Source organism: Empidonax traillii, unplaced genomic scaffold (assembly GCF_003031625.1).
Source record: "Empidonax traillii isolate 1590-97213 ecotype Southwest subspecies unplaced genomic scaffold, ASM303162v1 scaffold302:size813347, whole genome shotgun sequence".
Lineage (NCBI taxonomy): Eukaryota > Metazoa > Chordata > Aves > Passeriformes > Tyrannidae > Empidonax > Empidonax traillii.
Genome location: NW_020955495.1, coordinates 297,847 through 320,984, shown reverse-complemented (window position 1 = coordinate 320,984; position 23,138 = coordinate 297,847). Strand labels below are relative to the sequence as shown.

At 40.4% G+C, this 23,138-nt stretch overlaps 1 protein-coding gene across 6 annotated transcripts in view; it reads left to right on the top strand.

The window, feature by feature from the left end:
* SERTM1 (serine rich and transmembrane domain containing 1) overlaps nt 1-22,776 on the top strand; it is a 28,265-nt gene extending 5,489 nt beyond the window's left edge. For 4 of the 6 annotated variants that reach the window (XM_027890899.1, XM_027890895.1, XM_027890896.1 and 1 more), the window contains 2 exons: nt 2,278-2,373; nt 8,860-9,486. In XM_027890899.1, coding sequence (XP_027746700.1) covers nt 9,040-9,363 — 324 coding nt within the window. In that variant the 5' untranslated portion in view covers nt 2,278-2,373; nt 8,860-9,039 and the 3' untranslated portion in view covers nt 9,364-9,486. Of the gene's footprint in view, nt 1-2,277; nt 2,374-8,054; nt 8,198-8,859; nt 10,479-18,614; nt 18,619-22,763 lie in introns of those variants that run through there. The other 2 variants (XR_003572014.1, XM_027890900.1) reach the window with 2 other exon arrangements.
* The last annotated feature ends 362 nt before the right edge of the window (nt 22,777-23,138 follow it).

Genomic DNA, 23,138 nt, shown 5'->3' with positions numbered 1-23,138 from the left:
AACCTTCATGTCCCCTCTATCTGATCACCCACTGTCATTAAACTTTAGAAACTCAAAGGTTTTTGAGATTTCTGACTGGGTTGAATTTTGCTGAGAGTGTCAGTAACAAAAGTTATTCAGAGTGCCAATGAAGGGAATAAAGCTGGGGCTGGACATCAGGAAATCTGACCCATCACTATCGTCAGTCAGGAGTAGACTGTTGAGTTTTGGGTGATTTTTTTTTTTTTTCAGCAGCCTGTAATTTTTCACCAGAAATTTTCAATGAAAGTGGGAAAAAAATATGTTTAGCACATCAGCACAAGGAGGAGACTAATTTCCCTGGCGACTGTATGTCTTTTGGGGTGAGATTCAAATTGATCCTCCCATGGGAGGCAGGATCAGAAGGACCCCCTTTCTCTATCTAAGGTCCCAGATGTACAGCAGTGAGATTCCTTACCCATTCACATCCTGAGAGATACAGGAAACAGGATACCCTGCTTCTCCATATCTTGATGTCAATGAGAATGAATACACTGTTTGGGCCAAATCCTTCTGTGGGCTAGTGCTGCAGCTGAGACAGTGAAAACAGCTGTGAAGGGCATTAAAGTAGTGCAAGAAGGATGAAGGACTGTGGGATACAACTGTGTATGCTGAGGGGTCTTCTGAAGATAAGCTTCTTGATGTTCTGATCTGTTCTTCAAAGGTAATCAAACTGGTCCAGATATTTATTCTTCAAAGGTAATCAAAAGCTCAGACCTCCCCTTCTCACTGAGTACACTTGCCATTTGAATAAGATGCCTTCATTTAAGGAGCCTTGAGGATGCCTTGTGTTTCGCACTTCATCTCTGGCTTGTTCAATAAGTTCAAGACTTGGTGGGTTCTGTTTCCTTCGCCTCACCAGCTGTTGGGGTGAATGAAGGACCAAATGGGCAAAAGCAGTGCTCTGTGTATCTGGGGGTAGAGAGACAAAAGAAAGCTGGAAAAGAAGCAAAATCATTTATACTTGTCTTGTTTGAAGATACAGTCCCTGTTGCAGAGATTCACGAATCTTTTCTCCAAGAGAGCTGTTCTGAAAGACGTCAAGGGAAGGGAAGGGAAAGGGTGCCTGCTATCAGCAGACAAAACTGAAGGACATAGTATAGAGCTCTTTGTTATGTGAGGCATATTTGCTAGAGAAAAGGTATATGGGGCTCATGTACCCCCTCTCCATCCTAGTACCACCACCTGCTTCAGCCTACCTGCTTCTGGGCAAGGTGGCATGGTGCATGCCCTCACATCCAGAGGATGTCCTGGGTCCATACCTGGGAGAGTTGACATTGGTGTTCATCTGCAGCCTCCTACCTCTCCTTCTGCACAGCGAGATGGTCAGGAAGCTGTCTGACTTCCTCTGGGTAGAACATTACTATAGTCAATGTTATCAAAACATTTGGATTTCAACAGTACTGACTTTTAACAGCTGCATGAGATAATTTTCTATATTGAACTTGGAGAGGCTTAAACCATAAGTGATTCAGTGACTGAAGGGATAAAAGCAATACAACAATGCATTAACATCCATCCCCAGAGATCTGCTTCTCTAAAGCAGTTGAACCAAATGTGCTGAAAAGGTAGAGCTCTGAGATGTACAATGATTGTGAAAGTGTCTTTTCTCTCCCAGAGGGGAGGATCTTTCTGAAAGTAGCCCTACTTTTGCTTTAATCTGCATTTTCTGGGATTGCTTCTTCATATACAAGATATTTAATTTACTTAAGTAAAAACAGTTCAGGGTCTACATTTTAATTCTAGATATTGAATGCATGTAGCCCACACAATTCTTCTAATTATCCTTGTGCATATTTAGTATTTAATTTGGGGATTTCAGGTATGTGAACTTAAACTGCAGATGAAATAAAGAGAATAAATAAATAATAGTGTGTCATCTGAATGAGCTGATTCTTGGCAGGAATTTTTAGAGGATAATATGAAATGAATTGGAGTGCAGATACAGTGCTCCGTTGCTTAGAAAGGTGCCAGGGGACAGATGTCTGTCTCGGTCCTAGACATACTGCAAAATAATAGGAGAAAGGTGTTATCAAAGAATGGCTGTAAAGCAGAGTTCAAGATCATGGTTTTTATATTGCACATGCAGTGCTGTAACTGGGCAGCCGAAGAATGTCACCAGCAGGAATAAAACACAAGCCAGGATTCCAGTTGGTTTGGGTTTTTTTCTGAAATTTCTGGCACTAAGAGCAGTTTTTTATTACTAATGTAGTTATTAATAAGCTTTGATTACTAAAGCTTCGATTTGCTTTTTTATAGGTGCTTTTCTCACGATGCAGTCCCTTTAGAGTTGGCCGTGATAATCAACCTGTGCATTGGTCATTTGGCTTGTATCCCTATATCTTCTTCCTGCTTGTAAGTATTTTATTCATTTTCCTTGCTCATTTTTCTGTTACTTTTAAAGACCAGATTCAACTGGCAGGTTCTGGGTCTGTTCTGAGGTCATGGTGTCTTTGCTTTACATTAATATAAATGACTCTATAGTCTGCAGATCCATGGGAAATGTAAATTATTGAATCATCTGAGCCTATCTGAATTAATTTAAGTATCCTTATGGCTCTGAGAGTTTCCTTTTCCCATCCCCACACAAAACCCCAAACAAAATATAACTTGATTTTAACCCTCAGCCAAGCCATCTGGGCACTTGTCCTCTTAGATTTTCAAAGAGATACATTTAAATCATATTAAATCATAATAAAAAAAATGAAATTAGATCATAAATTAAAAGGAAAACTTTGCTTGTGGCAGGAAATAGTTTTTTTCTTTTCCTGCTGTGCTCTATTTTATTGAGTCAGTTGCCAGCTGATCCTGTTTGCTAGACAGAGTGGTAAAGGGATTCACTGCTCCTGGAGGGTCCAATTGTAATAGGAAAAAAAAGCATCCTACTTACTTCAGGTCTTTTAATTGCCAAAGGCATTTATGCAAGAATAAGAAGTATTAAGGATCATATTCTTGGTAAACTCCAAGTGAGCAGTCATCCTTTGCCTTTCCTACCTACATTTTCGATGGAATAAGATGTTGCATACTTCTTTTTTTCTTTCTAGAGCTACCATCTTATTTAGTCAAATGATGTTAAATTGCTGTATTTTTTCGGGCTAAAGTAAATTGCCTTTCAAGGCTGAAGTGTTCATGCCACCTAAAGTCCATTCAGCCCTTCAATATGTGCAAATATATTTTTATTGGCATTAAATGCTTTGTGTTACAAGTTAGCTGGAAAGACAACAATGGTATTATAGTTTTATGTGCTAAAGGAAGTAAATGTAGAAAACAAATGCAGTGGTGAGGGGGAAGATGAAACCAGAAGCTCACTGGCCTAGTAAAAACTTGCTGCCAGCTTTTGGAAGCAGTCACTACAGTAACAGAACTTGGGGAGGAGGAGAGGGGTTGCAACACACCTTTAGGGATGAAGTGGTCTCGTCCTGGAGCTGGCATCACCATATTGCCTGGGAAGCTCCTGCTCTTCCTGCCCTGATGCTGAACAAAGGAGATGTGGTTATGGTTTCAGACCACGAGAGAATGATATTATTATCTGCTCACTTCTGGCTTTAACTTTACAAAAGGGCAAAATGGAGCAGAGAACACACTTGAGAGTTCTTTAATAGAAATAATCAGTGTCACTTTTAATGAATGTCCTCTGCCTCCCCTCTCCTACCCAAAACAAAGAGCTGTTTGCCTCATACAGAGGAAGCAATTTTTGCACAGGCCCAGAGTACCATCCTGCAACCCATCCCCCTTTCCTAGCCATTTTCTAGCCAGATTTCCAGTGCCATCTAGGATCTGCTAACCACCAGATCATCCCCATCATGGGCAGGTCCCAAATCGTCCATAGTGGGTGCATTATTCTACTAGTGTGATACTACTACTTTGACCTTCATCTCTATGTCACCTGAGAAACACATGTGTGCTAGCATGGGGATTAGATTCACAGGATGGCAGGGAGTACAAAACAATGAAACTTGGTGGCCAGAGGCTCCCTCTGTGAGCATCCAGAGACATCTGACAAGGGCAAATTTCTTCAGCTGTTCTGCATGGGTCAGTGAGGGATTCCCTGTCCTGCTTCACAGAGCCCTCTCTTTTGAAGATTAAATCTATCCATTTTGTTGCCCTCCTCCTTTGGCTTTCTGTATACACTAGGCTGAAATCAGCCAACGGGATTTTAAAATTTTAGGGGAGGAAGGCAGGTACAATTAACAGCGTATTGAAGTTTATCCAAATGAGGGACCCCACTGTTGTAACTGCTAAAGACAAATTAAGCTTTCATCTGTTAGGTGTTGTTTACGATAAGGGCTTTCTAGAATACCTTCTACCTGTACAGTAAGAGTTCATGGGAGACTGTGACAAAAATGTTGGTTTGTTTTGCATAAATAAACTTGCTTTGATTTCAGTCTGTCTCTCTGCTTAAAAATTTTGAAGCCTCTGAAACAGCCAAGGTATTTCTCAGGTTGTAGTCACAAAAATACAGGAAGAACCAAGAAAACAAAGTGCTTTTCTATGGCTGATAAACTCCCAAGAAATTCAATCTACCAGACTTATCTTTGCTTCCTGTTCCTCAATTTTTAGGGTTTCAGTGGTTGTGAGTATGCTCCATTAAATAATATGTCACTGAGCCTGAAGAGATAGAGTTGTTCCATCAAGATAAGTGGAGGTGTGCAATACAGATGTCTGGATGGTAAAGCATTTATGGCATTGGGACTGTAAAAAAGCTCAGTTTGCTGCATGCCATCCTAGGGAGTGTTGCAGTCTCATTTGACATTCATCTTAGTTTGAACAGGGAGATGACTACTGTCTCAGCGATGCTAAAGATTAAATTACATATGTTACCTATAATTTGGCACTCAGGGCATATGCTAATTGTGAGGCCTCTGCTCCTGACCACATTTGCATTTTCTGACAAAATAGTTTCTATGACCAGTACTGTCAAATATGCAAATAGTGAACAGCTCTGGCATAGCTACCCAGGCATGGTACTGCACAGTACCTGGGACTGACCACTTACATAATGATGCCTTGCTTGATCCCTCACCTACCCAGTTGGCCCTCCTTCTGATGAATGCCTCTTTACCTATCTTCCACTTACCACAGGATAAAAGAAAATATTAAAACCTCCAACTGAGCCTGCCTGTAGTATCTGCCAGGTAGGCCAACCCTTGGAATATGAGTGGTTGTCCTCAGCTGAGACAGATGATTTGTACCAAGCACATGAATGGAGAAACAATGCATAGCTTGAAGAAAATACTTAAATAATGGTTCTGGTTGAAAAGCCAGGATGTAAAAATGACACCATGTGTCTAAGAGAGCCTCTCCTTGTGTGCCAACCCTCATATTTGCGGGCTAAAGTAACAGAACAAGGTTTTGCTCTCTTGTACATCTAAAACCAACAGAGGATCGAGGTAGACTCTTTGACTTGAAACAGTGAGTTGTTTAACTGAAATGGGTGAATCTTCTAAGCAGTTTGTCCATCAGAGCAGCAAGGCTGTATAATAATGGAGTAATAGCACCAGGAAAAATCAGCCAGTGTCAGAAAGGTACTTGGATCTTTCAGCAGTGGGGCAGGACTCAATGACTCAGGAAGTCTCCTCAAGTCACAGAACCCTACCCTGGCATTGCAGAAGTGCCTCTGACAAAGTAATCCAGATGCAGACTACACCACAAAATTTGAGTCCCCCACAGGCAGGTCCCAGTTCTCCTGTCCCAGGAGTTTTCAGGAGTTAGCTGGAAAGTCTTCTCCTGTCAAATAGAGTCAGAATTCTTCTTCATCTGCAGTCACTCAGGAACAACACTTTCAATTAATTATTTGCCTTAAACCAACTCAGCTTTCCAACAATAGATAAAGGAAAGGCAGGGACCGCTACAGAAACTGAAAACTTTGGCTCTTTTGTTAAATTCCTTGATCAGTTTGTGGCTCTCACAAAGACAATGGGTTTATTGCAGTTAGCCAGTTTTGCCATTATGCTTTGAAGTCAGTGACAAATCTTTCAGACGTTTTTCTGGGACTAGGTTTGGGCGAAATGCTATGATGTTGTTCTGTTTCACTTTCTGAAGTGCAAAAAAACCAATAACCAAACATGAAGTTAAAGCTGTCATCTGGCTTTATGGGGGCTATTCCTTTGGGAGAACTGGGGTAAGAGAGACAAATGGTTATGCCACTTACCACCATCTCCCAGCAGAAGTAGGAACCTCAGTCGAAGTGGTAGATGTGTTGTACTGTACCAGAGCCAAAAGTGTTAATGGTAAAAGTAGAATGTAGTAGGTTTAAAATTTGTGAAAAATTTAAAGACTTTTAACTTCTGCCATGTTAAAGAATTCATGTGAATTAATTCCTTAAGTTATTATGGAGCAATTCAATTAATAATGGATCTGCTTTTCATTATGACGAGTAAGTAAGGATAAATATCTCCTATATCAAAGCTTATTTTTTAAAAAGGATAAATTAGCTATAACACACTTAACTACTTCCAGAACATGAAATGAACTCATATTGTTCCATTAGTTAATTTTGGATCACTAAATTAAAGACAAGTTCAAAAGGAGTATAATCTCATAAGGATCTCTCTCTGTTCAGTCTGTTATGAGTTATTTCACAAGGTACAAAAATACTGTTTCCTGTGGGGCTAAATACTATTAAGATTATAAAATTGTTTTGGTTTAGTATATTTTATGCATCAGTATGAGCTGTATACCACAAGGGTAAGAATATTTTTTTCTGGTATTTTTAGGTGCAGTTCTGTACTCCTGAATGCCTTGTAGGCTACTGGGATGCTTAAGACTACCAAAACCTCCACTATAAAACAATTAAAACAATAAACAATAAAATAACATCTGGAATGTAACCTTTTGTCCATAAAGGCATTATGGATGTGTGTGTACTAGTAAATTAATCCAGCCCAGGGCATAGGCTCCTGTTGAATTAGCAAACTGACCTTCTGGCATGGTTTTGGCCAGCTAGCACCCTTCAAGCAACGCCTGGACATATTTGGGGTTAGGATTGGCCATCTTTCATTCCCAAAGTCAGCTGTGATTTGGCCATCCTGTCCCTGCAGATAAAAGGGAGTTTAGCAATCTTGATGCAGCATGCCACATAAGTTGTCCCCAAGAACAGAAAATAACCTTGAACTGTTTCATGTAGTAGTACAGGTGAGTTCAGAGTTCTGGAAAATAATATAAGCATTTAAAAATGTACAATTAAATTCTACTTACCACTTAATGTAGTATTTGTTTACTCAGGTTACTTAGGGCTTTTAATGGCATTTAGCATAACCTAAATTTAATTTACAGTGCCAAAGTACAGTAGGTAACTATGCAAATAACTTCAGTGTCTGGAAAGTAAACTTCTGGCAATTTTAAATACCTTATACTTTTTAAGCATCCTTAGTTCAGGGTCTTTTATGGTCACACCTGATGTCAAAAAGTGTCAGCCTCTTGAAGAAAGAGGTACTTGAAGAAAATTAGAAAAAGTTTCACGTTTAAAGGAAAAATTATAAGGCAGGTCATTGCTGGGAACACTAGTGGGGCCCTCCCATGGAAACACAGATAGATACCTGGGAGAAGGAGAGACTCCAGACAGTCACATCATCAGTTCAAGCCTCTGATTCTGTCTCTCTGACTGATGCTGATGGTGTTTGTGCTCTCTATCACTATGAAAATCAGTGGAATTTTCCTCAAAGCTTCTAACTGTGAGTTAGAGATAATTGTATTGACCTGGGATCACAGGACTTGGCTGAAAGCATGGTCAGGATGAGAGGAGCCACACTGGGAAGGTAGTTCTGTATGGACATTGTTTTCCTTGTGGGAGGAAAGCTTGCTGACTTTCCTTGCGGTGCCTGGGTATCTGCACTGAGAGGCTGACCATGAATGGATGGATGGCAAGACGTGGATGATTATATGGAGAGAATGATCTTAATTTCCTTCCTGTGTACAACTTGCATTATCTGTTTTGTACCCAGACAAAAGCAAGGGTTATGCCATGTAATTCAGCTACAGCATGTCAGTTTTTTACAAGCAATTCCCCATCACCAAGTCTTCTCTTATGCTCCCAGCCTGCACCAGGGGACTGACCAGGTTTGTCTAAATGAAAGTATCCTAGCATTTCCTTATCTGCTTATCCTGTGCTACTCTGACCTTTGCCAGCGCTGGAACTTCCAGGTTCTGACAAACGGCTGGAAGCAAAGCTTTTTCAAAGGTGGGATCTCTTCCCAGTTAGTGTTTGCTGCAATTGAATAGTCACCTCATGCTTGCTAAGCTGACAGGGCAGCCTATTCCCTTGGGATTTTGATTGTAGGTATCAGAAGCTGCATCACTTCACTGAAACCTGCCTGCCATTGAGATCTGCCATGGCAGAATTACAGCAAGATGCATTTTGATACTTGAAATTATTCAAACCATTTTAAAAATATATAGTAAAAAAGCAAGTCTGGCAGATTTTCTCATTCTGCGTACCTCTGGCAAGCCACTATGGAGTAAGTGGCTAATGGATTCATCATCCATCTAGGTTGAGAAGCTGAAGTCTTGAGAAGGAGTTTCGTTCCTTGACTAAATTTTTTCCATAAGATGAATTTGGATTCCGGTATCTCTGTCCCATATAAAGCACATTTTTGATTGTGCCTTTCATTTAAACAACTCATGATGGAGAAGAGTCAATTTTAATTCATTGGGATTCAGTAGGATTTTTCCTAGACTCTGCATTTTGGAAAATTGAGATACGTAGATAGTTGCTAGCTAATTGTTTAAGAATTGCAGCTTTGTGCTAAGGAATAATAACTTGTAACTCTTAAGAGTTAAATTGTATCAGGTGCACATTATCTGCTAGTGTATTAATCTTGCCTCTTTTTTTTTCCCTTGCAGTTCCAAAGGATATAATCTTAAATTGTCCTGGCTTCAGCAGTAAAGGATAAATTTGTTCACTGGCTGACTTGTCATCTCACCTTTGTGATGGAAAAATGCTTGCTTAAAATAAACCCTTTTTATTCTACTAAAACCTTTGAATACAAGATCTGTTGTGATTTTTAAAACACAAACACAGTAATGTCAGAACCTGACCCTTCATCTGGATTTTTAGGAAACATGGAAAATGGGACTTTTCTGGAGCTGTATCCCACATCCCTTTCAACTTCTGTGGATTCATCACCTGGCCGTTTATCCAATATCTATGTCTATGTTTCTATATTCCTTAGTCTCTTAGCTTTTCTCCTTTTGCTATTGATCATTGCACTTCAGAGGCTGAAAAACATAATTTCTTCCAGTTCCTCCTACCCCGAATACAATAGTGATGCTGGAAGTTCGTTCACTAATTTAGAGGTTTGCAGTATTTCTTCCCAGCGCTCTGCTCTCTCAAACCTTTCTTCATGAAACTAAATGAAAGGTAATACATGCGGAATGGAAGAGCTCTGTCTAGTTTCTTGGGGAGGTAGTGCATGCAACATTTGCCTTAGAAGACTATTATGAAGAGGAGGTTTTTAAAGTTTCCTTATTTTTTTTTTTCCATTTCCTTTTCTAGTCTTCATTTGCCCTCTAACTAATTTTCATTTTGGACAATGAATAATGATACCTGATCATCATTTCTTGCCTGTAATAGCAATGCTGTGTCTTTCTCACACATATATGGTGTTCATTAAGAGTATTCCTGTCAAATTGTAACACAGTTTTAACTGGATGTGTCATTTTTCTGCCCTAGTTGTGACCCCTTCCTTGGTTTTATGTCAGTAATATGCTGACTAATTTTCTTTCTCATTTTTTAATTATATAAGGACTTCTGAATGAAATCCCTATTGCAAAAGTATATGAAAAATCTGATTAAATTATAAATATTATAAAAATTTAAAGCTGATGGTTTTGTTTTTAATTTTCATGTCTTTTTTGTATTTATTGATGTTTATAAAACACAACTAAAATCCATTTCTTGAAGATTATTGCCTTTGTTTATTTGTACTCCCAACTTGTTCTGTATAAAGTCTGTATTTCAGTTTTTGAGTCTCTGGTTAACTTAGTAAAGCGACTTTAATAACAATACTCACTATCAAATGTGTGGAGGTATTTTTGGACTCTGTTGCATCTCATTTGCTTAATGACTTTTTCCTCCAGGGGGCAGCTTTTGCTGCTGAATCATAAATACCACTCGACTCCTTTGCATTCTTCAGTGATACTATAGCTTATTCTTACTGGATACTAGGACAAATCAGTGGTTTCTTTTTAAAGACCTGCATTCAACAAATACAGTTTGCAAGGAAATAGCTCCTAAACTGTCCTTTAGGAACAAGATGTTTGTACTTATGTGAGCAGGGCCAGCAGGGACAGAAATCCCTTGTACTGGTGAAGAGTTTCTGGGCCAAGTTTTGTCCTTTGGTTTCACAAATGCACACTAGGGTGGAGTGGGGACTCGAAGATCTGCATTATGGCCAGGCAAACCTGTGCCCTGACCCTTAGAGCTGTACCTGCAGAGGGTAGGAAGAGATGGGAGAGAAATGGTTGATGTTTCATCAATCTCACTCCTTTTTGCCATGTCATAGTCTGGGTTATGATTCCCCCAGCACATCACTCAATTTCTGCAGTGAAATAACTAGAAGCTTTGTGAACAGGATCCTTTGGTCATCTGGGCTTTAAATCAAGCCAAACATTCAAAGTAGTGATTTGGAATGCCAAGTGTGACCTGCTAAGACTGCAGCCCCATACTGCAGTGTGATGCCTTGTTGCCTTACTGCACAGTGAGAGCACAGCCCCATCCTGCCACTCAAGCCCATGCAAATTTTGCACTCATGGCAGGATCCAAGCCACTGGAGAGACCTGAGGAAGGGTATGGGTGATGTTGCTGCTGTTTCTGTTGCTGACATAACAGCAGGCACAGCTCTGGGTGATGAGTTGGTCTGGACAGGAACACAGGGCAGCTGCCTTCCCCTTGCATGACAAGCCTACTGCCCATCAGGCTGAGGGGTTAGTGAGCTGCAGAAGACCTCTCAACCTCCTGCCAAGCTTGTTCGTCAACAAGACAGACTGTCATTAACTACACAGGCTTTAAAAGAGAAATTTGGAAAGCTTGGTGTAAATATAATTATTAGAAATGCAGCTTCTCAGTGCCAAACAACAACAGATGACTCTGAAGTTGGTGTTTTCAATTTTCAAAAGTGAGTATCGAGTATGGTAAATGATAATGATTTACTGTGGTGATTAACTCTTTACAGAAGTCAAAGAATTTGCTGACTAATAAAAAATTTAACCCTTCAAGTTCCCTGAGCCAAACTGGTTTGATGAATATATTTATTGCTTGGAATATTTTATTCATCCAGACAAAAGTTTCTTGTATGTCACTTTTCACTGTAACTGATGATAGGCTTTGAGAAAAGAGGTGACTATTAAGAGGGATTAGGAAACATTATTTCCTTTCTGAAAGCTCTTCCAAATCCCAAACCTGTAGCAGAATGTATTTGTGTGTTGACTGGCAGATAAAAAAAAATGAACTGTAAATCAAGACAGGGCAATTGTTCAACTGCTTTCTCTTACTGACAAAGTTGTAAATTTGTTGCTTCCTCTGCTACAAATGCAGGAATTTAATCAAAACCAGAGATGAGACAAGAGGTTGAGATGGGTATTTGTTCCCAGCAATGTGTTTATGATTGCAGATATAGAGACATTTAATACTAAAATATAGACTGTTGAAACCCCATTGGCTTTGTTCAATTGGCTGTTGTCAAACTTCACAAGACCAAAAAGTATTTTTCAGACTGCAGAAAGTAGCAATGATAACTGAAAGCACATTTGATTTTGCTTTGTAGTTTACTAGATGCTGTTAATTTTTTCCCACTCTGCAGTGACATATGGGATTGTGTAGTCATCATGATTTCAGCTTTGTACCTGTTCTGGACAGATTTGAGTAGAAACAAGTAGGATCCAACAAAATAGCGTCAGGAGAAGCCACAGGCAAAAAGCATCATGGCATTTTTGAGGATTGCTAAGTACCAGTTCTTCAAGAAAAAAAAAAAAAAAAAGGAAAGAAAAAACAGATCAATCTGAGAACCTCAGCATGAGTTAACTTGAAAACAATGGAACAGGATTCCTAGACAGGTGTTTGATACTCCCAGCCTGTCAGTGTATAAGAGGCGCTTGGACAATGCTTTTAACATGTTCTAACTGTTGGTCAACCCTGGAGTAGTCAGGTAGTTGGACTAGATGGTCACTTTAGGTCCCTTCCAAGGAAAAATATTCTATTCTATTCTATTCTATTCTATTCTATTCTATTCTATTCTATTCTATTCTATTCTATTCTATTCTATTCTATTCTATTCTATTCTATTCTATTCTCGCAGGAATTTTTTTTCCCTGTGTCGATTCCTTCATCCCTCAGTAGAAGAGAGATGTGGAGATACTGCAGTGGCCAGCACTTGGCTACTAAGATGATTAAGGGATGGAGTATCTCTCATGTGAGAAGAGGCTGAGAGATCTGGGATGTTTGGTCTAGAGAAGATTCAGAAGAATCTCATCAATACGTATAAATACCTCATGAGAGAGAGGAAGAAGAGGGAGCCAGGGTCTTCCTGGTGATGCCCAACGACAGGACAAGAGTCAATGGGACCAAACAAACACAGGAAATTCCACCTGATCACAAGAAAATATTTTACTATGAGGGTAGTCAAACACTGGCACAGGCTGCCCAGAGGGGCTGTGGCATCTGCATGTGTTGAGCTCCCTGCAGCTGACCCTGCTTTGGGCAAGAGGGCTGGACCAGATAATCCTCAGAGATGCCCTATCTATGCTATGATCCTGTGGATCACATCATTGCAAAAACTCAGTGGCTTCTGGCTTGCTGCCTCCTTCTGATGTGTTTTCTCATCCCTGGAGCTGAGTAGGAGATGATTTGTTCAATTCAATAAGCTGCTCTGCTCCCCCTTCTGCCTGCAGCCACATATTTTTCCAGCTTTTCCACTGCCTTTTTGTGGTGTGGGGTTTTTTTTCAATTTTGACATTTAACAGTCAACTCTTGCCCTGAGCCCTTTTTGGTTTTACTGAGCCCTCTGACTCCCAGCAGTGCCATTAGCTTTGGTAATATTTGACTCCAAGACTGCATCAGGTAGTTGCAAAGTATACTTGGAAATCTATAGGAAGAAAAATATGGATAAAGCATGGATGAGGAAAGTTCAAAAAATACGGTCCATTTAAGCATATTTAATCAAAGAGTACTTGGTGAAGGCAGTAGCAGGCTCTATATTTAAGACTTTCTTGTACTGCTGGCCACCTTGGCCCTGCTTGTGAAACTAACCCATCATGTTAGTTTGTCCTCAACATTATCAAATTATTCCCATCCTGAAACATGTCATGCTCTTAGTGCCTTTTAGCAACTCTTCAACTGTCAAGAGTTTATTCCACTGGAATTATTTTCGCTGTTCATCCCTCTTTGTCTGCCAGCTCACCTGAAAGGTTTCTCTCCGTAAGCTGAAAGTCTTGTCTGGATTTCCTATAAATATCTTTTAACTTGGAAATAATTCTTATTCCCCCTCTGTGCAGCTTGTTTGCCCTGCTCTCACTGTCTAACCCCGTGGTACTCTGGCAAGGTCAAATTCCCATGGAGCATCATGCTGTGCCATATTTGAGCTTTTTTCCTTCAGAGTCTTTTCTTTTTTTTTTTTTTTTTTTTTTTTTTTTTTTTTGTGAGAGCACTGGGAATGACATCTGCGTGGGAAGGTTATTTATGAGGTCCATATACCTCCCATTTTTCTTGATGAGACTGTTTTCACTGCATCTGTTATGCTTGTCTAAGGAAACATAGTGAATCACAGCCCAGCTGCTTCCCCAGCTGAATGACCTTTTCACATCCACTGCCCTTTGTAGGCTTCCGAAGACAACGGCCCCACTCTGTGGCTACAGTAGAGGATTACATGCCCCAAATGCAGGGTGCAAAAGTAGACTGAAAACACCCTTTTCTTTCTCCAAGAAAAGTGGGCTTGCTCTTGCCTTTGTCTTTGGCTTAGCCTAGAGCAGCCCTCAAGTTGCTTTACACTAAATGATCAGTGTGATGCCAGTCAGTTTGATGTGCCAGTGGGACCCACCTGCAGCCACAGCCCCACGCTCACACCACAAGTCCTCAAAGCTCCTAGGTCACTCACAATTCCCATAAATGAGGTGGCTAAAACCTCATTTTAGATGCTGCCCCAGTCTGGGGCCTGACTAGGGACACTTTCCTGATGCCAGCTGTTTCCACAGCTCCTCCCAGCACTGTGCTTTGGAAATAAAAGCAGCATCAACCTCCTGTGTATTTACTTCCAAGGCCAGGTAGGTGCATTAGCGTAATCATAGTAATCACCATGCAGGTGACAGTGAGGCACGACCAGGATGATGAGCTATTTTTCGCTTCTGTTTTCTTTGTTTTATACCAATGGGAGCTGATTACCCGCTGTAAGTCTGAAAATCACAGTAGGTGGCTATCAACATACATAGGATCTCCAGTTGCCTTCAGAAAATTGGACTGGGCTTCTTTGAATGGTTTCAGTTCACCTTCTGTTCCTTATGGAAAGCAGCAACACAATGGCTGCATTTGTTTCAGTGCCAAAAGATGCGGCTTTAATACAATAAACATCTGTGAGCAGCTTCAGTTAAAAGTTCAGAAGGAAAAAAAGTATACTCCTTTAATGTATAATCTAATGTATACCTCTTTACAAAAAAAAACAAAAACAAAACCAAAAACAAAAACCAACCCTTGGAAAGTTTTCTTTGGAAAATTACATTTTTGCCAAAATATAAATTTTTAAAGAATAATGGAAAAACTATTTGGTTGAGTTGTTAAAAATGGAACATTTTATTCCAGCTGTGCTAACATAAATGTTTTTGCCCACAGATTTTTCACTGTTTAAGGTGACTTAAAATTACTCTATCCAATTATTTCTCTGCCTTATCCTCAAGATACAGATAGGTGTCTGTCAGAGCGTTTTTGCCACACATATTACTTATGAAGTTGCACTCCTAATACTGCATGCTGATTTGGTCATATAGACAAGATCCTAAAATACAGCTACATCTCTCTGTTTATTTGTTTCTCATAAAGTATTATTAGTTAAATATAAGATGGAGACAGCTGTTAGTTAACAAATTCTGCCCTCATTGCACTTTCAGCACAGGGATCAGTTTGTCATTTGTCTTAGAATATTAGTTACAGCCCATAGATCATTTGCATGGCTTTATCTTGAGCCTGGGCTCAGCAGTTGCTGAGAAGTAAGAAATAAGTGCAAAGGGCATATTTATCTTGGAGATTCCCCATGTGGTTTGTTCAGAGCAAATCCTGCTCTGGCTCACTGGATGCTGTTCCAGCACTTGGAGCTGTGTGCTGGGAGCTTTCTGCCAAGGGACCCCCCCTTTTTCCAAACAGCTTCATCAGAATGCAGAAGATGAAACTTATTAAACTAGGACAAGCTGCAAACACCTGCCAGGAAAAAGGAATGATGATACAAAGGCACCCAGCAAGAACAGAAGCATGGCAGAGAGCAAAAGGAGATGCCACTTGAAAAGTATGCAAATGAATGTGTCTGAAGCAGGAGTAAAGTGAAGAAGGACCACTGGTGGCTAGAGAAACAGGTGGTAGCAGTGACAGAAAAGCATCTTCTGGTGAGAGGGGGTGGTGAATTGGACACAAATAGGCAATACTGCAGCAAAAAGGTAAGGGAGGCTACCATTCCCCATTACGCACATTGTCCCTTTTTCTCCTGCCACAGGACAGGTAATGGCAGGGGAAAAGCAAGATTAGTTATCTGGGCAAGTAACACATGGGAAAGCCCCCCCCTCAACCCCGTCACACACTCCCTTCCTGCTGCAGCTCTGGCTGTTGCTGCTCTGCTCCTGAATCCTTTGCCTCTGGCAAAGCATTTTCTGCTCAGGCCGTATGAGAGCCCTGCTTCTTCCATTGCTGTAGTGCTCCTTTTGCTGTCTCTTTGCATCTGAAGCCTCCAAAGGGTTGCTCAAGAAACTGCACTCCATCTGGGATATCATAGAAAGGCTCTCCCTGGTTGTCATGATGCATCTCTGCATAGCCTGGGCTCCTGGGCAGGAGCCAGAGCAGCCGCCCCAGGGCACCCCACTAACACTACCCTGGGTCTGCAGCCCCTCCTCAGCCCAAGTCACAGGCAAGGCAGGGGGCAGCTGTGACTAGTGGCACAGGGAACCTGGCACACGAGCATAGCAGCAAGCAGCAACCTTTACAGGGAAGTTTGGCTTCACCAAACACAGACAACACTAATGGTGTGGCCCAACAGGTCTCCTCATCTAGAGGCACTGAGTTGGGGTTTCCTGTCCTGCCACCTGTCAGTGCCCCAGCTCTCATGCTATGTAGCACGCTTCAGCACACACGGAACTAAGTACTCCTCAAAAACTGTTCCTTACATGTCCAGAGAGGTCTTTTCAATGAGAAATACCTCTATTCTCCTAGTAATTTTGCATGTTATTGTAACATTGTTGGAAACCCCAAAGGCCTATGCCTAATCTCTATAGTGAGAAGTCTGAAGAATGAGTAACAGATATTTTCAGTATTTGCTTTAAAACAGTAGCTGCTTCATGGTTTTCAGTTTCCATTCATGCTTTAAGAGGTTAGTTTTATTCAGAAATTAACTCCTGAGCAAACATGTCACTGTATCTCTACAGGAATAATTTTTCTTTATTGATTTTTCTACATTTGAGAAGCTTGCAAATACACTATTTTAAATTACAGCCCTATGTTATATTCCCAAAGAAATGTCCAACTTTGCCATTTCAGCCATTAATACGAAAACAAGTGCTTGTAGGGAAAAAGGGTAATCCCAATGTCTGATCCCAACAGTGGGTTAAAGGCTGGGTTAGATTTGCCAGACTATTTTGTTAGACCCAGGTGTTTCAAATTTCATGGTGTTTGTTGTAAGAAAGGGCCAGCCTTGCTGATACCAAGCAAAGGGCAAGTCTGTGCTTTGCAGCAGTTGTGGTGAGATCCTGTGGTCGCATCCTCACCCAGAACGGGTATCCAGTACACAGGTTCCCTGCTGCACTGCTGCATTCCCCCACATTGTCTGGTGTTCCATGGGCTGGTCAGACCTGGCTGCCGCAGAAATGCACTAGAAGGATCCTAGCTTGGGCAAGTCCACACCACATGTGTTTGATGGGCTCTGTGACTCCCGTAACCCTCTAAATAAGCTCCTCACAGTGCCATAGGTGCGTTAAAAAAGAGCAAAGCCAGTGAAGTGTCCCTTTATACACACAACAAGCGAAACACCCTCTGATATTTCTCATGACTGTACCTGTACCACACCCCTGTCAGCCCAGCTGCAGTCTTTGAGTGCTTTTCTGTGGTTGTCGCCATGTAGGGTCAAATGTTACTGACTAGAAGACTCTGCCATCCTCTTACTTATGTATTTTTTCATCTAGGATGCAGAGATTTTTTCTGGTTTCCATATCATAAAATCTGCAATCTACTATTGCAGGTAGATAAAAATGTTAATTAACTGATGGACACTTTAGCTGTCCTCAATAGCTCAAGCTACGTGTATGTTTTTAAAGGCACCCCACAGCTGTATGTAATCTAATCAAGCAAAAACACTTCCAGAAAAAATATTATATAGGTAAATAGTTTTAGAAATTTAGAAACATTTAGAAATGTAGAAACGTTTAAAACACATTGTAGCTCATTTTGAAGGTAAATAAGATTGGACTGACAGGGTTGTAATTACTTAGATCTGCTGAGAATTCAGAACAAGGCAAGCTGTTCGACCAAAGGCGCTTCCTAGTGTCTAACTCATCAGTATTCATTAAGTGGAAACCTAGGCTGCTGCAATGAAGAAGAATATGAGATACAGTAACTTGAACTTTGGCAAGATCAAAAGCAATTAGTTAGGTACTAGAATCAGAGTGCTTCAGTTGAAGGGGAAGAGAAAGCAGAAAAAAATTAGCTCTGCATGATTTTGCATTACAGAAAATGATTATAATTTTGTAATAAGAGGGTGGTTGCAGAGAGAAAGTGAAAAAAAACCAGCAAGACAGAGTGGCCTGTGCTCAGTTGGGGTGCTCCTAGCTTCTGTCATCTGGACTTGTTCAAAGTGGTTATCAAAAACTGCAAAGCTCCACTGTTGCTCCCTCACATGCCCTGGTCTGTCTGAGTAGTTGTCGTTCTATAGTAACCCAATAGATGGTCTTCTGGGGTGGTCTTTGGTTTTCTTCCCCAAAGACACATCCCAGTAGAGGAAAAAGTGACAAGCAAAAAGCAAGGGCGTTTTAATGAGAATAGAACTGGATATATAAATAAATAGATGTACAAATAAATAAATAGAGAACAAGAAAAAGGGGTTGGAAATTATGCTTAGATAGAGAGGCAGAAGAGGTGCAAATTCAGTTCAATTCTATCTCAAAAAACTGGTTGCAGACAGAGAAGAGGGAAAAAAAAAAGAAAAAAATTTTTCTTTGAGGCAAACCACCCCCAGTTACTTCCTATTTACAACTAGAAACCCGCCATGCAAAATAGATAAGTGGAAGGGTAATTAGGAAAACGGATATGATTAAATGTTTGGGGAGCATGGTGTCTTCTCTGCCCCTGTGTTCAGCTGCTGCAGGAAATGTGCCAGAGATAATGGAGAAACAGAGCCATCTCTGCAGACAAGAAATAGCAGGCAGGTGGACTCTCCCTTCAGTAACACTGGGATCCAGGAACTCTGAGTGGGATTTGAGCAAGCAGGATCTGTTTCTCATCTGTTTCCACTTACATCCCTTCCAGACACCCTCAGGGACTGGACTGGCATCTTCAGGAGCCCACGGCCAGCGGGTGCCATCCACTGCTTCCCCCTCTCCTCAGAAGCCAGGATGCTGCAGGAGCTGCTGTGAGGCAGTGTGACTCCTGGAAACATCTGCATAGTGACCAGCTATAAATGCCTTAGGACAGCTTCATGGTCACCTAAAGTAGTTATCTGGCCTCTCTCTTGCCTGGAAAAAAAAAGGGGGTTATATTTTTCTTTTTCCGTTTTGTTGTTGCTTGCTTTAAAGCTAAGGCATAAAAAAGTGACTTGGAAAAACATACCTCATTTGTGTCTGAAGATACTGACTTCTGTTAAACTGGAATTGTCTGCTACTATGAGGATTGTGGCATAGTGAAGAAAGAAATAAAAGGAGAATGAGAGCAAGGCAGAGTACAGAAGTGAGGGACCAATTTTGCCCTACATAATTCCCAAGGATCACAGGATTTGCAGTTGTTTTAGTCTATTCTTTTTTTTTTTTTTTTTTTTTTCAAAATTAAAACTGTAAAGAAATTATGCTAGAAGGAACCCAACTATTCCCCCCAACCCTCACCAGAGCTGTGTTACTCCACATGGTTGGGTCTGCACAGGTGGGTGCAGGGTGACAGACAGTGCCTGGTGTAGGGCCCACAGCTTGTGTTGGTGTAGTGTTATCCCAGCCTAAAATTTGTATAACCTCTAGAACAGACCTCCTCTTGTTCACCTAGCTCAGAGCATCAGCAGAAAAAGTTCATAGCTGTCCATATCCATCCCTGCAGACACATGCTTTCAATTCTTTCTATTGTGTTGGTATATATATCAGCCATTAAATTATAGGCACATATTATAGAAACTATGGAAACATTATCCCTGGAGATACTCAAGACTCATCTGGGGAAGCCTCTGGACAGTCTGCTCTGGCTTTGAAGTGTCCTTATACTGAGCAGGGAATTGGGCTAACTGAGCTCTCTATATCTCCCTTCTAATTTAATGTTTCTAGAATTCCATGATATGAGTTAATCTGAGACCAACACTGAATAAGGAGAGAAGAAATTAATGTAGAAGTTGAAACTTGTCCACGGCTATAGGTTGTAACACTTAGTATCTACATTTCCACTTAGTAAGGTCTAGTTCAGTGTAAATCATAATATGAATCCCACTACGATTTAAGCAGTTTCTATGGTTATCCTTAATATTCTTATTATATTTTGAAGTCCCAGTGAAAGCAGAACCTGTGGTAGTTCATACACTTCTTCTGGGACAAAATGAGGAAAGTGATGGTTCCAAGGCTGTGAAGGAGACCACCACTATTCCTGTAACCCTGAACATCATTGGCCTTAAAGTCAATCCAAGCCCTCAGTACAGAAGTGGATTTTTCCTGTGCCAGCACTCTGGTTCCTGAGCGGGACACCAACTCAGCCTGCCATATGCTACCAATTTGTCTGTTCCCTGATCCAAAAGATATTTTGCAGGAGTATTAATGCACCAGTTTGTGTCTTTGCATACTGCAGCTGAGAGAGGCTGGAAAAGAGTAACACTACAAGCATGACGCTCACTGCCAAAATAATTTGAATTAAATAAACACCATTATTAGTTGAAATGTCTTATTACAACATTTTTGAAACAAGGATTGTTATCAGACTGTTTTGAACTATACTTGAAAGTGACTCAAAAATATCTTCTTTAGAAAGAAGTATCCAAAGGATTGCTATGAAAATTAAATGAAACAATCTTTTTTAAGCTAAAAGTAGATTTTAGTAAATTTTTTTGTTCAAAAACAGGGTCAACTTTTTGTGAAGAAAATTTACTTCAGATAGACCTGTGATGAATTTTTTCAAGTATTTAATTCATCCAGGAAAAAAAAAAGAAAAGGAAAAGTCAGTTATTAATAAAACCTTGATCTAATTTTCTTTTATGACTTGATCCTAATGCATGGTTGCACATAGACCTTCTGTTGACCTCCATGGAAGTTGTGCATATAAAGGGAATGCAGAACCAGACTCAGCAGACAAAATTAGTGGTTTTCTAATTCCTCTAATTGGTGTTTAATTTTTCCGCAGCTTGGAGACCAAGTTACTGGCTCTTAATGGGAAAAAGAAATGTATGCTGGAATGTAATCAGATAAGAAAAATAGTTAACATCATATTAGCGCTCCAGAAACAGAGCAATTGGTAAATGCGAATGTTTTCATTTGAATTACAAATGCCACCGATTGCCATTTCCGTTGCCACTTCAACTAATTTGTATTCAGAAAACCACATCCCTGAAAATGTGTAAAACATCTGCTTTGAGAAACTAAGTGTCAATAACTAAACTGTGTGCATCACCATACAGAGACCTTGGAGCAGTAAAGAGGAAGACTGGATCATCTGCATTAAGGACAATGATTTGTGAATTGTCCACAGGATGGATCTAATCACATTCTCTATTAATTCAGCCTACGGGGACAAGGGGGGAAAGAAGTGACTCAAAACAGCAGCAATGACACAAAGAAAGTATGTTGGGGTTTTTCAAATGAAATATGACAGTGACTTCAGCTGAGTCCCCTTGTATGTAGGTACTTCAGGAACCTTTTTTTTCCCTATTTTCTTTGTTTTTTCCTAGATTCTTTGTTTTTCCTGAAATTACGGCTTGTCCTATGTATGTGGCACTTTATGCTAAGCAATATTAAACCCTGTGATGCAGTAATTAGGTATGACTTGACCCCACTAATTTATTGAGCCTAGAAAGCCTCTGCAATAAAAACTGCAGTGAAACAGTTGGGCAACATGACAGAAGTAATACATGTCTATCAACTCTCACACATACCTTTATCAAGGCCCTTTACTGAGTATTACTGGCTTTGTTTAGCATGCAACACAAGCCTTCTTCTGATAATCAGTAACATCTTCTTTAGATCAAAAGAACAAATACTTCTTGCCAGCAACTCTACTCATCCTGCCTGTCTGTAGCAAATTTTAAGTGGAGATGTTGTCTAATAAAGACCACATTCCTCTCACCTGGATATCACTATACAGCACCTCATTTAGGGTTTGGATTTCTATCAACAATGAATCATAGAATCACGGAATCATAGAATGTTAAGGGGTTGGAATGGATTAGTTTAAAGACCATCTGTTCCCAAGCCCCCCTGCCATGGGCAGGGACACCTCCCACTAGACCAGGTTGCTCAAGGCTTTATCCAACCTGGCTTTGAAGTCTGCCAGTGCTGGGGCATCCACAACCTCCCTGGTGAGTGTCCAGTTTCAATGCCTCACCCCCTTCACAGTAAAAAAAAATCTTCCTAATATCTAGCCTAAGTTTCCCCTCTTTCAGTTTATACCCATTATTCCTTGTCCTATCACTACAGTTCCTGATGAAGAGTTCCTCTCCAGCTTCCCTGTAGGTCCCTTTCACATACTGGAAGGTTGCTATGAGGTCTCCACGCAACGTCCCCTCCTCCAGGTTGAACAGCCCCAGCTTTCTCAACCCAGTTCTCCAAGCATCTCCTGAGTCCTGGTAAACTCAGTGAGTCTACCTGATGAGCACATAATGGGAAAAGTCTCTACAGTTAAATAGAGAAATGCTGCAAATGATATTTCAGGCTGTCTGTCTGCCAGGTAAGATAAAAATCAATTAGTTTCATTTATTAAAGGTGGTGCTGTCACATTTATAAGCCCTTTATGAAAAATGTGCTTATTGCTACTACATACTCTACCATCATTTACTGGGACTATTTAATTTCCTTAGTTCTACAGTAATTTGTATTGAAGATAGATAGATAGATAGATAGATAGATAGATAGATAGATAGATAGATAGATAGATAGATAGATAGATAGATATCCCAGGGTGAGTACTGCAAATATATATGGCCTGAGTATATACAAGGCCCCTTTCCTATATACATGCACCAAGAAGGATGACAGCCAGGAGAAGGAATTGCTAGGCAAATGCAGCTCAGGATTTGAGCTCCATGATGGATGTACTGATTTGCTCTATCAAATGCCCCAGAGGCACTCAAGACCATGTTGAATGGGGCTTGCTCTGAGCAATCTGGTCTAGTGGAAAGTGTCCCTGCCCATGGCAGGGAAGTTGGAGCTGCATGATCTTTAAGATCCCTTCCAAACCAAACCATTTTATGATCCTATGATTAAAATCAGCACATGGAGGTTTGCACAATACAGTAAACACAGATGTGCTGTTTCAATCTCTAGGCCTTATAACTTGCACAAACCTGAAAAATTTTCACGGAAAACCCAAAAAGACTATCCAAAATTCATGACTCAGTGCATGAAAACAAACAAACAAACAAACTTAGTAAAAATGGAACTTTGGAAAATTAATGCATTTTTTTCTCTTCCCATTTTCTTTTCCTCTTGAAAGCCTGGGGAAAAAAAAACATCTCAGTTGGACACTCAACAAGGTATTCTTAGTCTAAAGAAAT